The sequence below is a fragment of the Ovis canadensis genome, chromosome 16 (assembly GCF_042477335.2).
Source record: "Ovis canadensis isolate MfBH-ARS-UI-01 breed Bighorn chromosome 16, ARS-UI_OviCan_v2, whole genome shotgun sequence".
In the NCBI taxonomy this organism is placed as follows: Eukaryota; Metazoa; Chordata; class Mammalia; order Artiodactyla; family Bovidae; genus Ovis; species Ovis canadensis.
Window position 1 is genome coordinate 48,860,526 of NC_091260.1, and position 13,373 is coordinate 48,873,898.

General features: G+C 43.7%; 1 protein-coding gene across 4 annotated transcripts in view; it reads left to right on the plus strand.

Annotated features, from left to right (window-relative positions):
• Window positions 1-13,373, plus strand: part of LOC138421781 (uncharacterized) — a 211,368-nt gene that overhangs the window by 34,631 nt on the left and 163,364 nt on the right. The window contains exons 3-4 of one of the 4 annotated variants that reach the window (XM_069556143.1): window positions 2,066-2,165; window positions 3,116-5,599. The exons of the other annotated variants lie outside the window; for them this stretch is intronic. Coding sequence (XP_069412244.1) covers window positions 2,066-2,165; window positions 3,116-3,395 — 380 coding nt within the window. The 3' untranslated portion in view covers window positions 3,396-5,599. Of the gene's footprint in view, window positions 1-2,065; window positions 2,166-3,115; window positions 5,600-13,373 lie in introns of those variants that run through there. 4 annotated transcript variants of the gene reach the window in all.

Sequence of the window (13,373 nt, forward strand, 5' to 3'; positions counted from 1 at the left end):
TGTAATCCAATGAAGATTGTATTTCTGGGTATGCCTAATATAAAACATTGCAACTAGACCTGGAAGAAAATGCTATATGGTGTAGCAGTCAAATAGCCTTTTATATCTATCCATGTCTTCCCATCTTTAAAAAAATTGTAAGAATGTTTAATTAAGGGCTATTGATCCGATTTAGATGAGATTCTATAATTCTGCCATATGACTGCACGGTGAGCATTAAAAATTAGAAAGAGCGTGATACTCTGCTCTCAGGCCAAATTAATATTCATCTTCTTTTTTTCTGTTTAATTAGAGTTTAATTAGGGTTAAATAAATAAATGAAACCTAGAGGCACAACATATATGAAACTTGTCAAGCCATTTTCCAGCACTGGAACCTGACCACAACCTCATTTATCTTGATCCGTGAAGTTCGGGGAAGCGTTGCACTTGGGCTGCAGCTTTAAAAGGCTTGTATGTTAATGTGTACCCCCTGTCTTCCGGAGATAAAGTGCTGTTTCATTGGCATTACTCACCATGTCAAGCCTTTCTGGTAAATTCTTCAGTCCCTCACCTTGCGGGAAAAGGCATCAGTTTACCACTTCCCAAGAAATGGGCTGTTCATAATGCTACGTTGTAATTTGATTCTTGTGAGGCATTGGTGGAAGACAATAATGGCCCAGAGTCGATGATAATATCTAGAGGCTGACCCTTAAGAGATGCTCCTTAAGACCCGTTTTCATTTGACTGTAGTGTCAGTTCAGTTGACTAATGATGTCTGACTCTTAATCATATTACTATGATTCAGAAAAAGCACCACTTTCAAACTGTCTAGGTGTTTAATCCAAAACTGTGGTTGTGGTTTAGTTTCTAAGTTGTGTCAAACTGTTGCTATCCCATGGACTGTAGCCCACAGACTCCTCTGATCATGGCTTTCTCCAGGCAAGACAACTAAAGTGGGTTGCCGTTTCCTTCTCCAGGGGAATCTTCCAGACCCAGGGATTGAGCCCGGGTCCCCTATGCTGCAGGTGGTCTCCTGCATTACAGGAGACCTTTACCAACTGAGCCACCACGGAATTATATAACAGTTTTTAGTTGTTTGGGGGCATAGAGTGACCAGGCAGGATTTTTGCACTCAAGAAACTTACAAACTAATAAATGAAAGAAAGCCTTATATGGCCATAGGACTGTTCAGGAAAGTTCATTGAATCAGCCTGAGATGGTGCTGTGATTTGGAGAGGGACAATAATAGCGAACAACAACAACAACCCTGATCAGCTAGCAACATTATTTGAGCATCCACTGAGATAAACTGGTCTACTTTTTCTTGTTTTGGATGCTTTCTCCTAAAAAACGTTTAAAACTAATTTTATTTATTTTCATTTATCTTTGGCTGTGCTGGGTCTTGTTGCCCCACGGGCTGCTCTCTCGTTGCGGTGTCTTCTCTTGTGGAGCATGGGCTCCGGGGCACGCGAGCTTCAGTAGTTGGGGCTCCAGGGCTCTAGGGCTCGGGCTCAGTTGCTTTGAGGCTTGTGGCATCCTCCCAGATCAGGGACTGAACCCATATCTCCTGCATTGGCAAGCAGATTCTTTACCACTGGGCCACCAGGGAAACCCTGAAAAAAAATGGTTTTTTAAAAAGCTGTATGTATACCTCCTGTTTCTGCTGCCAGTGTGGGGACAGCCGAAGAAATTGCCACGGAGACTTGCTACAGAGGCACGATTTGCTATGCTAATTAACAAAAACTGTTTCAGTGCAAGAAGACTCAGGTTGTTCCTTTCAATTCTAGGATAATTAAACATGAGTTAATATTTATGAAGTGCCTGCCATGTGTCAGGCCTCATCTGAAGCATTTATATAGTTTATCTCATTTAATCTTCACCAAAACCTAATGAAATAAACACTAGGATTATACTCATAATCTAGAAAACTGAGGCAGGGCTTAGATAACAGAGAAGTACATGTGGAATCCAGGCATTTGGCTCCAGAGATTATGTTTACAGTCTCCAAGGTCTCCTGAGCCTTTAGGCAAAGACTGCCTATTTCCAATGCAGTCATTAAGACATCTTTTTTTTTTTTTTTTCAGAAGCTTTAGAGGCAACCTTGGGTCTGTTGGCCTCAGAGCTTTATCCATCTCAGATGGGAAGGCCAGCTCCAGCTTCGCCGGCAGGACCATGGCATCTATGGTGAGGATGCACCTGCTCTCTTGATAAGCTCCCGAATTTCCTCCTGGAGCTGGGTCTGTGGGAGCTGGGACAGCCTCATCTGACTGAAAAGGTGGCAGGGGGTACAGCAATGGCATAAATTTGCCACACCCTTGACTGATATTGTCCCAAGTGTCCCCATAGAATCAGTCTCTCATGAGCCTCCATTCCCTTCAGGATTCCCAGGCCTCCCCCAGAGCTAAATCTGACCTGGAGGAGAAAAGAAAAAGAAAAGAAAATAGGAGAAACAGTAGCTCTTTGTCATTTGAATAAAGTCTGTAATGTAAGGTAGATTCAATAACATGAGGCAGAATCAACTTCTTGAAGCAAAAACTGCAGTCACAGCTGTTACTAGGGCAAAATGCAAGTGTAGAGCACTGAACTCTTACCCTCTAAGTTTTTATTACAATTGCTTTTAGGCCACATTCTCTCATTAGACGCTAATAAATGTTTTCCATCGTGTGCAAGAAAGGTTTTATACAAATTCCATTTCCCAGAACTCCATGAATGAAATGGAAACCCCCTTTTCTGGGTATGGAAATAACAACAACAAAAAAAACCCCTAAAACCTCCTGGCACAGTGTTTCTCGAGTACCCTCTGGGGTGGCTAGGTGGCGCCGTAGGCTAATGCACGGGCCCAGCTCAGCTCTCAGGTTGCCAACTGCTATGGGAGGATTGGAAGGAAAAGAGGGAGGAATACAAGGGCTGCCGGTCTCCCCAAATCAGGTTCATCAGCTCAGCTCTACTCACAGCTCGTGCCTCTGTCACTATGAACTGTGTCCTTTCTCCCCCGCTTCGCCTCCCTGGTTGATCACCACTGGCAGGGAGGGGGCTTCTAGGCCCTGGGCTTTGGCTGTTCTTGAGGAAAAGTCTGCAGAATCTTAAACGTGGTCCTAAATCTTGTGTTTCTCTCCATTTGACTCTCCCAAAAGTCGTTCAAGAATCCGAGGAGAAAGGACCAAGCTTGTCTTGAAGAATGAAAGGAAGGTCACCAGCTCCCTCTCCGATCTCCTGAGTAAGCTCAGGGTGTGGGCGAGTCCAGCCTCTTGCCCTCCCCTGAGAGTCCTAGTATTTCCCAGCCTCCTGCAGCCCTGCAGCTCTCAGACCAGCTGGCTGCAGAGGAAGAGAGGGCCCTGCTGTAGGGAGGTGGGGAGCACAGGTCCAAAAGACCCCTGGATGGTGTGGAGGACACCAACAGGCCTTTTGTCTTAAGGGAGAAACCCCTTTCCCACCATGCCAGAGTCCTGAAACTCCTAAATTACCGACTCCTTTGCCTGAAGCCATTAAAGACTCTCCTTAAGACACAAATAGGATGGAAAGGCTTACCTTGGAGAAGTTGGTGGAGAATCCGTTGCACAATGGTACTGCTCAGAGGGAACCCCAGGGAGGAGCCAGCTGTGGATGGGCCCATGGGCTGCGCTGAGACAGGAGGAGATAGCCAGGGTGGAAACAGATGTGGGGCTACAGCCTCCTTTCCACCTGCTCCATTTGGGGGCTGGGAGTCAGATACTGATCACTGATTGCCAAGGCTGTGTGCCCTCAGGTTCTAGGAGAATTTGGGTTTCAAATAGTGCTCTGGTATTCCATAAGCACACACATACGTGTCTGCTTATTCGTTCTGGTTTTGGTTCAGACACATTCCTGCTGCACCTGCCCTCCCCTGAAACCTGCCTTGTGCCTAGGGGACCCTGGCTGTGGTCTCTGGGCCTTGAGGGAGATGACAGGCTGAAGAGGGGCCTCCCCAAGTGAAAGGTGATCTGCATATGTTCCAGAAAGGAAGCTCGTCACCAAACTTACACAAGCATCTCAAACACAAATAGGGATGCCAGTCACAGAGGGTATATTCCAGAAAATAGACAAAAAGGAGAAAATACTGTATAAAAGACATGTATTAGAAGTGAAAACAAGAACAAAAGTTTGAAAAGATATATAAAATATAGTCATAAGATCTCTATATAAAATATGTAGACATCTATATCTATATAGACATACATTCATAAGAAGGTAAAGAGAAACCTAAAACCCCCAAACCCTAGAGGAGAGGGATAAAAGCTGAAGATAAAGATGTACGTCTATGAATTTTTATGACTACCGTGTGAATTTACTTGCTGTCAAAGTGTTCTGAAGACATTTATTTGAACAGTTACAGAAACTCCTACAATGCCATGTTCATCTTGACACTTCTGTTTTAACCTTGAAGAGTCTGTCAGCCCTCCTACATTTCTCTCTGTCATAGCCATGATGCCTCTTTTGGCATAAACATCAGTAAACTTAAGTGCCATGAGTCATATTGTCAATTTTTAATTAAATCATGGTCTAGCTAGGGTTTGATTTATTTAGGCCTGAATTCATTTAGACCCTGGTCCACATAAATTTACATAGCTTATTTAACAAGCTCATGATTGTATCAATTGTAGATTCCTTTAAAATTTCTAACAATATAAGTTGTAAAAGCCTTTTCTTGTCAAGCCAAGAGTGGTAGGCTATAATTTCCAAGGGTGGTGTTTTATTTTTAAACCAAGCATTATAAAAGAAATCTGTTGTATTCCTAAGTAAAGACATTTATGAGATCATTTAAAGATAACCATCCCATATGTTTTCACTCAGAGTTTTAGTGATATGGCAAAGCCTCATTATAACCAGTGGTGCTGATTTTTTATTTTTCTTTCCCAGAATGGTTTCACACAGATGGTTGTAAATCCATACAGTGAATGTCTAGTAAAAAAAAAACAAAACCCTCATCTGCTCAATTAAATATAGTAAATACTGCTTTAAACTGGAGTGAGTCATACGGATATCCACTTTCCTAGAATTCTGATTAAAAAGCATCATGGTTAATTAATGTTCCCAAGAAAGGGTCAGAGCTCACAGGAAATGAATGGGAAGGTGACAGGAAGAAAGGGTGGGGAGCACAGGACACTCTGGCTCGGGGCTGTTGATGAGATTGATTCCTGCAGCAAGAAACTGACAGCAGCTTCGGGGAGGAGAGAGATTGTGCTGCTCACCATTTACACGCAAATCTGACTGGACTGAAGGTGGAGGGGTGCAGAGGGGATGACAGAAAGGTGGAAAGAGTGAAACTGCTAGACATAAACAGATAAGCAAGAAGGATTTACTGTATAGCACAGGGATTATACCCAACATCATGTAATAACGTATGCTTGCATGCTAAGTCTCTCCAGTTGTGTCTGACTCTGTGCGACCCCATGGACTGTAGCCCACCAGGCTCCTCTGTCCATGGGATCCTCTAGGCAAGAATACTGGAGTGGGATGCCATGCCCTCTTCCAGGGGATCTTCCTGACGCAGGGATTGAACCGATGTCTCTTATGTCTCCTGCATTGGCAGATGGGTTCTTTACCACTAGCACCACGTGGAAAGCTAATGGAATATAGTCTGCAAAAAAGAAAAAGAAAAAGCTGAATAACTTTGCTATACACCTGATTGTTTTTGTTGTTTAGTCACTCAGTGGTGAATGACTCTTTGCAACCTCCAGGCTCCTCCATGGAATTGTCTAGGCAAGAATACTGGAGTGGGTTGCCATTTTCTTCTCCAGGGGATCTTCGCAACCCAGGGATCAAACCCATGTCATCTGCACTGGCAGGTGGGTTCTTGACTGCTGAGCCACCAGGGAAGCCCATGCATGTGATACTAATACAATTATCGTAAATCAACTATACTTCAATAATAGAAAAAGAACAGTATTTAGAAACCAAAAGAAAAAATTTTAATCTATATTTTTCAGTTGGAAAAAAGGGAGATGCAACTAGAGGAGCTGGTCGGGTTTCAGGGGAAATGGCAGAGGGAACAGCAGTGGGGGAGACGCCCTCCACGGCTGATCTGATCTGGACCCTGCTTTCAAGTAGTTTTTGTGTGTTTGGGGTTTCATAGAACTTCTGAGTGTTAAGTATGATTGAATGGGCACAACTGGCAATTCTGCACTCATGACTCAGTTGAATTTACAGCCTGTAGCCAGTCATCATGTAACCCTCAGAGGGAAAGATGAGTCAAATGCATCTTCTGCAAAAGGCAAGATGAAATTTGCTTTGTAGGGAGAAATTAGGGTGCTGCCCACGCCTGTGTTTGGGAGCAGAGGGTCAGTGTTTGCTGCCTGCTGTCAGTGACCTGGGGACTGGGCAGGTGGGAGGAGCCGGTCACCCAGCCTAGGCAGAGATGCTCTGCCTGGAGGCTGTTGTCTTCTGGTTTGTTCTTCCCACTGCGTTACAGCCCCCACATTTCCAAACACACTATCAGGATGCAAGGTCCAACACAGGGTTATTATTTTTTTTTTTCTGATGAATGTTTTGATGGACATGAAACATTTACAAAGGTCTAAAAATCAAAGCAAATTTCATTACATGCTTAATGAACTTATTTGTCAGAAAGAAATCAGGATTCTTCCGGGAAATCTAGAAAGGGTAGTTGTCATCCTTCTAGCAATTCCTGAAAACCCACATGGATTATTAATTTTCCTGGAGGGAGGGGCTGTGATGGCCTATATTGGTTTGCAACACCAGAAGCATAGCTCTATTTGTTTCAAGGGAGAATGCTCAACTTCTTTTTTAAAAAGGTCATTCTTTATGTACATGATTGCACTTTTGATGGAGGTGAGGGGTAGGGAACGGATGACTATTATATAATGCAATAAAATGTCAGGTATCGCAGATCTTTGAAGTTTGGGGCAGTTTAGCTAACTCCAAGGAATCCAGATTCATGAGCAGAATCCCTTCTTTCTCTGTGCCTGGCAAGACACTGACGACCCCATTGTGGATATAATAAGAAGAAAAGTTGGGCTGAGAATTTAGTATCATTTGCCAATCCATTAGCAAACAATGGAAAGTCCCACTTGCATGTGAGACTGTTTTTCTGAAAATGACAGGCTTACTGTATGAAGTTAAGAAGCCAAGAAAACATGTTTGTGATGTGCCGTAGGGGTCAAGACTTGTGTTCAAAACCCAACTCCACAACTGACTTGCTGTTTGGGGACAAACCATGTTATTTCTCTGGGTCTTAGTTTCCCAGGGGGACTGAGCTTTTTTTTTTTAATGATCAGTACAAGCCACCCAGCTCTAAACCACGTCCTGAGTCTTCCAAGTTTCTTTTGTTGTAGCTTGGATATATTCTAACAAGGATTTTGAGAACCAGTAATTGATATTTTCTAAATACCCCACTATTATAGACTATATTATATATATTCTTTTATGTTTTATGACATAGTATACATTTATAGAATGTGTGTTGTCTATGTATATTTTGGATAGAAAAGTTATGAGAACATTCTAATGAGATCTTGATATTGACTTTTTTGAGTGCACATGAGAAGGAAAGCCAACCTTGACCCTCTTAGGTACATATTAAACTTTCCTAGTTGGGCTGCCAGTAATCGAACAGAAAAGACAAAAGCAATTGTAATATATATTTAGATCGATACAGAAAAAAAAAAAAGGAGTTGATGACAACAAATAAGGGTAAAAATCATTGAAGAATGGATGGACTTAGACCAGTCTTGAGCCGGGAGGTTGTGTGGGCAACAGCTCAGCCCATTCCTGCTGAACCCCCAGGGATGGCTTCTTCTTTTCTGTTTCACTGGGACTTGAAAAGTAAGGAAGAATGAGCTTCCCTGGCTTGGCTACTGTTTGCACAAACATGGCCCAGGGCCTTGTGAGCCCCTAAACTGCTGCTGCCATCTCTGCCCTGCGTGGAGAGACACTTTCCTTTGTGTTTTTTGGATCCTGATTTCTCTCACCTTTCCTGAAGTTACTATTCAATGCCTGGAATGATTCTTTACCCAAGAATTCTGTAAAGTCTTTTGCTTTACAGGGCCTGGGAGGGGATGCTGAAATCAGGCAGCTTGCTGGCTTACACCACTGTAGGTGCAAAAGTCCACCCCCTGGGCCTGTGTACATGTGTGGGTGTGAGCACAGGTGTGCATGTGTGTATTGGGGGTGGAGGGAAATCCTTGGAGGATCCAGAGGGAACTTCCTGGGCCTTGAGAGGGTGTCTCTGATGGTTCATTTTATGCGTGGACTTGGCCTGCCTGAGATTGGGTCTCAGAGTCTCTGAAATTGGGGAAGTCAGTTCCTTATGGTAAACCTCTTTCTATTCACACACACACACATCCTGCAGGTTCTGTTTCTCTGGAGAACTCTGGCTAACAGCTTCATGTACATCCCTAATTCCTGACTCTTTTTCTTTACTTCCTATAGTCTTTTCTCTGGAAGTCCTCTTTCCCCATCATGGCAGGTTGAATTCCCTGGGAAGGAGAGTTTATGGCACAGGAAACTTATTAGGCAGTGTCCTTGAGACAACAGCTATGAAAGAGCTGGAGCCAGATTGGGACAAAGGAGAAATTGAACTTCAAACTTCCCCAGGAGCAACCTCAGCCAACCTTTGGGGGGCTCTGGAGCAAAAATGGCCTGTTGGAGTTGTCCCCCACTGGGCTAGAAAGCCAGCCTCCATGCACCCACCTCAAGCAGTCAGTGAACATGGGCAGGCCCTGGGGTCAGGCATGCTCCGTGGCTGAGTGGAGCTGAGGGCTGTCTGCTGTTGGCACTCCCAAGAGCTTGGGCAGTGAGCCCTCTCTTAAAGGGGCAAGCAGGTCACTGGACCTGTACAAGAGGCTGCTTGTTGTCCACCGATAGACATTTCTCCCCTTTTTAAGTGCCTGATTTTATCTGGACACTAAGTTCCCAGAACAAAGACTACATTTCCCAGCCTCTCTTGCAACTAGGTGTAGCTAAATGATTCTCTTTTGGTCAATGGATGTCAGCAGGTATGTGTATGTGCAGCCTCCACAGCGTGGCCTTAAATGGAGAAGCAGGTGGCTTTCTTCTCCCCTTTTCCCTTCCCATTGATTGGAAGACAGATGCAGTGACCGTACGCCAGCACCACCTTGACAGTGATGTTACTTTGTAATGGAGATTGCGTGTGGCAGAATGGCACAGAGCAGGAGCCCGCTTCCCGACACCCGCGAATTACTTGCCAGTCTTGCTCTGGCTGCCTCCAGCCTTCTTAATCATGATACACAGAGAGAGAATCTTTTTTCTTCTTCAAGTCATTCTGTTTTTTTTTTTTGTTTTTTTTTTGTTTTTTTTTTTTGCCATGCTACCTAGCATGTGGGATTTTAGTTCCCTGACCAGGGATTGAATCCACGCCCCTTGCATTGGAAGCACAGAGTTTTAACCACTGGACACCCAGGAAAGTCCCAAGTCATTATAATTTCCTGTTTCACACAGCTGAAACTAATTCTGATTGACTTTCATATTCCTGCTTCTATACCTTTTGCCGAGGTTAAGCCCAACACACCCTAGAAAGATAACGAAGTCCTGCATCATTTGGTACTTTCTTTTGTTCTGTGTCCTGTGTGATGGCCTTCCTCTTTGGGCTAACCTCTGATTGAACATCAAAAAGGGTGAGTTTTGGTCTCTGAGATGACTGGCTAAGGGAGGCAGTGTATGTATAGAGGTGAGCTTTGGCCAACAGAAAAGAAGGAGAGGGCTCCCACTCTGATTCATGGCTTGCTCTCTCTTTGAAAGTTCAAAGTGAAACCTACCTCATCATAACAAGGATTCATTTCCCTTCAAATGTAAGTATTTTATTAACACAAAAAGTCCTATTTTTCCTATCCGCATACATTTGACTCAAAATACATACTAAATGCATGCTAAGTCGTTTCAGTCGTGTTTGACTCTGTGACCCCATTAGCCCACCAGACTCCTCTGTCCATGGGATTCTCCTGGCAAGAATACTGGGTTGCTGTGCCTTCCTCCAGGGGATCTTCCCAACCCAGGGACTGAACTCGTGTCTCTTATGTCTCCTGCATTGACAGTTGGGTTCTTTACCACTAGAACCACCTGGGAAACCCACATTTAACTCTACTTCATAAAAGTTAGAGTTGAGGGTTTTTTGTTTTAAGGGGAGGATTTGCCCCGTCTTTGCCCTGGGTTACACTGACAAATTGTGTTACAATCATACCTCCGGATACTGTGGGTTAAGTTCCAGACCACAGGAAGAAAGTGAATATTGCAATAAAGAGAGTCACAGAATTTTGTTGGTTTCCCAGTGTATATAAAAGTTATATTTACACTATACTGTAGTCTATGGAGTGTTCCGGAGAAGGCAATGGCACCCCACTCCAGTACTCTTGCCTGGAAAATCCCATGGACAGAGGAGCCTGATGGGCTGCAGTCCATGGGGTCGCTAAGAGTAGGACACGACTGAGCGACTTCACTTTCACTTTTCACTTTCCTGCATTGGAGAAGGAAATGGCAACCCACTCCAATGTTCTTGCCTGGAGAATCCCAGGGACGGGGGAGCCTGGTGGGCTGCCATCTATGGGGTTGCACAGAGTCAGACATGACTGAAGTGACTTAGCAGCATGGAGTGTTCAATAGTAGTAAGTTTAAAAACACAATGTACATACAGTTAAAAATATTTTATTGCTAAAAAAATGCTAACCATCATCAGCAAGTTGTAATCTTTCTGCTGGTGGAAGGCCCTGCCTCAGTGTTGATGGTTGCTGCTAAAGGTTGGGGTGACTGTGGTAATTTCTTTTTTTTTTAAGAGTAGAATTATCTTTTTTAAAAATTGATTTATTTATTTTACTTTACAATATTGTGTTGGTTTTGCTATACGTTGACTTGAATCTGCCATGGGTGTACATGTGTTCCCCATCCTGAAACCTCCCTCCCACCTCCCTCCCCATCCCATCCCTCTGAGTCATCCCAGTGCACCAGCCCCAAGCACCCTGTATCATGCATCGAACCTGGACTGGCAATTTGTTTCACATATACTAATTTACATGTTTCAATGCCATTCTCCCATATCATCTCACCTTCGCCCTCTCCCACAGAGTCCAAAAGACTGTTCTTTACATCTGTGTCTCTCTTGCTGTCTCACATACAGGGTTATCGTTACCATCTTTCTAAATTCCATATATATGTGTTAGTATACTGTATTGGTGTTTTTCTTTCTGGCTTACTTCACTCTGTATAATAGGCTCCAGTTTCATCCACCTCATTAGAACTGATTCAAATGTAATTTCTTAAAATAAGGCAGCAATGAAATTTGCCACATCCACTGAGTCTTCCTTTCATAAGTGATTTCTTTGTAATATGCAATGCTGTTTGATAGCATTTTACCCATAGTCAGTAAGTTGGTTCAGTCACTCAGTCATGTCTGACTGTTTTCAACCCCATGGACCACAGCATATCAAGTTTCCTTGTCCGTAATCAACTTCCGGAGCTTGCTCGGACTCATGTCCATCGAGTCGGAAATGCCACCCAACCATCTCATCCTCTGTCATCCCCTTCTCCTCCTGCCTTCAATCTTTCCCAGCATCAGGGTCTTTTCCAATGAGTCAGTTCTTCACATCAGGTGACCCAAGTATTGGAGTTTCAGCCTCAGCATCAGTCCTTCCAATTCAGTACTGATTTCCTTTAGGATTGACTGGTTTGATCTCCTTGCAGTCCAAGGGACTCTCAAGAGTCTTCTCCAACACCACAGTTCAAAAGCATCAAATCTTCGGTGCTCAGCCTTCTTTATGGTCCAACTCTCACATCCATGCATGACTACTGGAAAAACCGTAACTTTGACTATACAGACCTTTGTTGGCAAAGTAGTATCTCTGCTTTTTAATATGCTCTCTAGGTTTGTTATAGCTTTTCTTCCAAGGAGCAAGTGTTTTTAAATTTCATGGCTGCAGTCACCCTCTGCAGTGATTTTGAAGCTGGAGAAAATAAAGTCTGTCATGGTTTCCGTTGTTTCCCCATCTATTTCCCATGAAGTGATCGTACTGGATGCCATGGTCTTAGTTTTTTGAATATTGAGCTTTAAGCCAGCTTTTACCCACAGTAGACCTTTCCAAATTACAGTCAGCCCTCTCAAACTCTTCTACTGTTTTATCCACTAAGCTTATGTAATATTCCAAATCCTTGTTATTTCAACAGCCTTCATAACATCTTCACCAGGAGTAGATTTCACCTCGAGAAATTACTTTCTTTGCTCATCCATAGGAAGCAAATTCTCATCCATTCAGGTTTTATCAGATTGCAGGAATTCAGTCACATCTTCAGGCTCCACTTCTTTCTTCTAATTAATTAATTATTTATTATTCTTATTTTTTTTTAACTTTTGGTTGTGCTGGATCTTCATTGCCGGGCTGGCTTTCTCTAGTTGAGGTGATCAGGGGCTACTCTTGGTTGTAGTGTACAGGGCTTCTCTCGTTGTGGAGCACAGGCCTCAGTAGCTAGCGCGCAGGGGCTCATTTGCTGTGGCTGGCTGCCTCTGAAACGCACAGGCTCAGTGGTTGTGGCTTGTGGGTTCTAGAACACTGGGTCAGTAGTTGTTGCTCATGGGCTTAGTTGCTCTACAGCACGTGGAATCTTTCCAGACCAGGGATTAAACCAGTGTCCCCTGCATTGCCAGATGGGTTCTTATCCACTGTGCCACCAGGGAAGTCCCAGGCTCTTCTTGTAATTCTAGTTCTCTTGTTATTTTTACCACATCTGCAGTTATTTCCTCCACTCAAGTCTTGAACCCCTCAAAGTCATCCATGAGAGCTGTCATTAAATTCTTGAAAAACTCCCGTGAATGTTGATATTTTGATCTCTTCCCAAAAATCAGAAATATTCCTAATGGCATCTAGAATGGTGAGTCTTTCCAGAAGATTTTCAATTTACTTTGTCCAGATCTACCAACAGAATCACTATCTATGGTACACATAGCTTAATGAACTGTATTTCTTAGGTAATAAAACTTGAAAGTCAAAATTAGTCCTTGATCCCACTCCAGTACCCTTGCCTGGAAAATCCCGTGGATGGAGGAGCCTGATAGGCTGCAGTCCATGGGGTCACTAAGAGTCAGACACGACTGAGTGACTTCACTTTCACTTTTCACTTTCATGCATTGGAGAAGGAAATGGCAACCCACTCCAGTGTTCTTGCCTGGAGAATCCCAGGGACCGGGGAGCCTGGTGGGCTGCCGTCTATGGGGTCGCACAGAGTTGGACACAACTGAAGTGACATAGCATAGCGGCTTGTACTGCAGAATGGATGTTGTGTTAGCAGGCACAAAATAAGATTAGTCTTGTACATCTCCATCAGAGCCCTTAGGTGACTGTGTGCATTGCCAATGAGCAGTGATGTTTTGAAAGGGATCTTTTTCCTAAGCAGTGGATCTCAACAGTGGGCTTA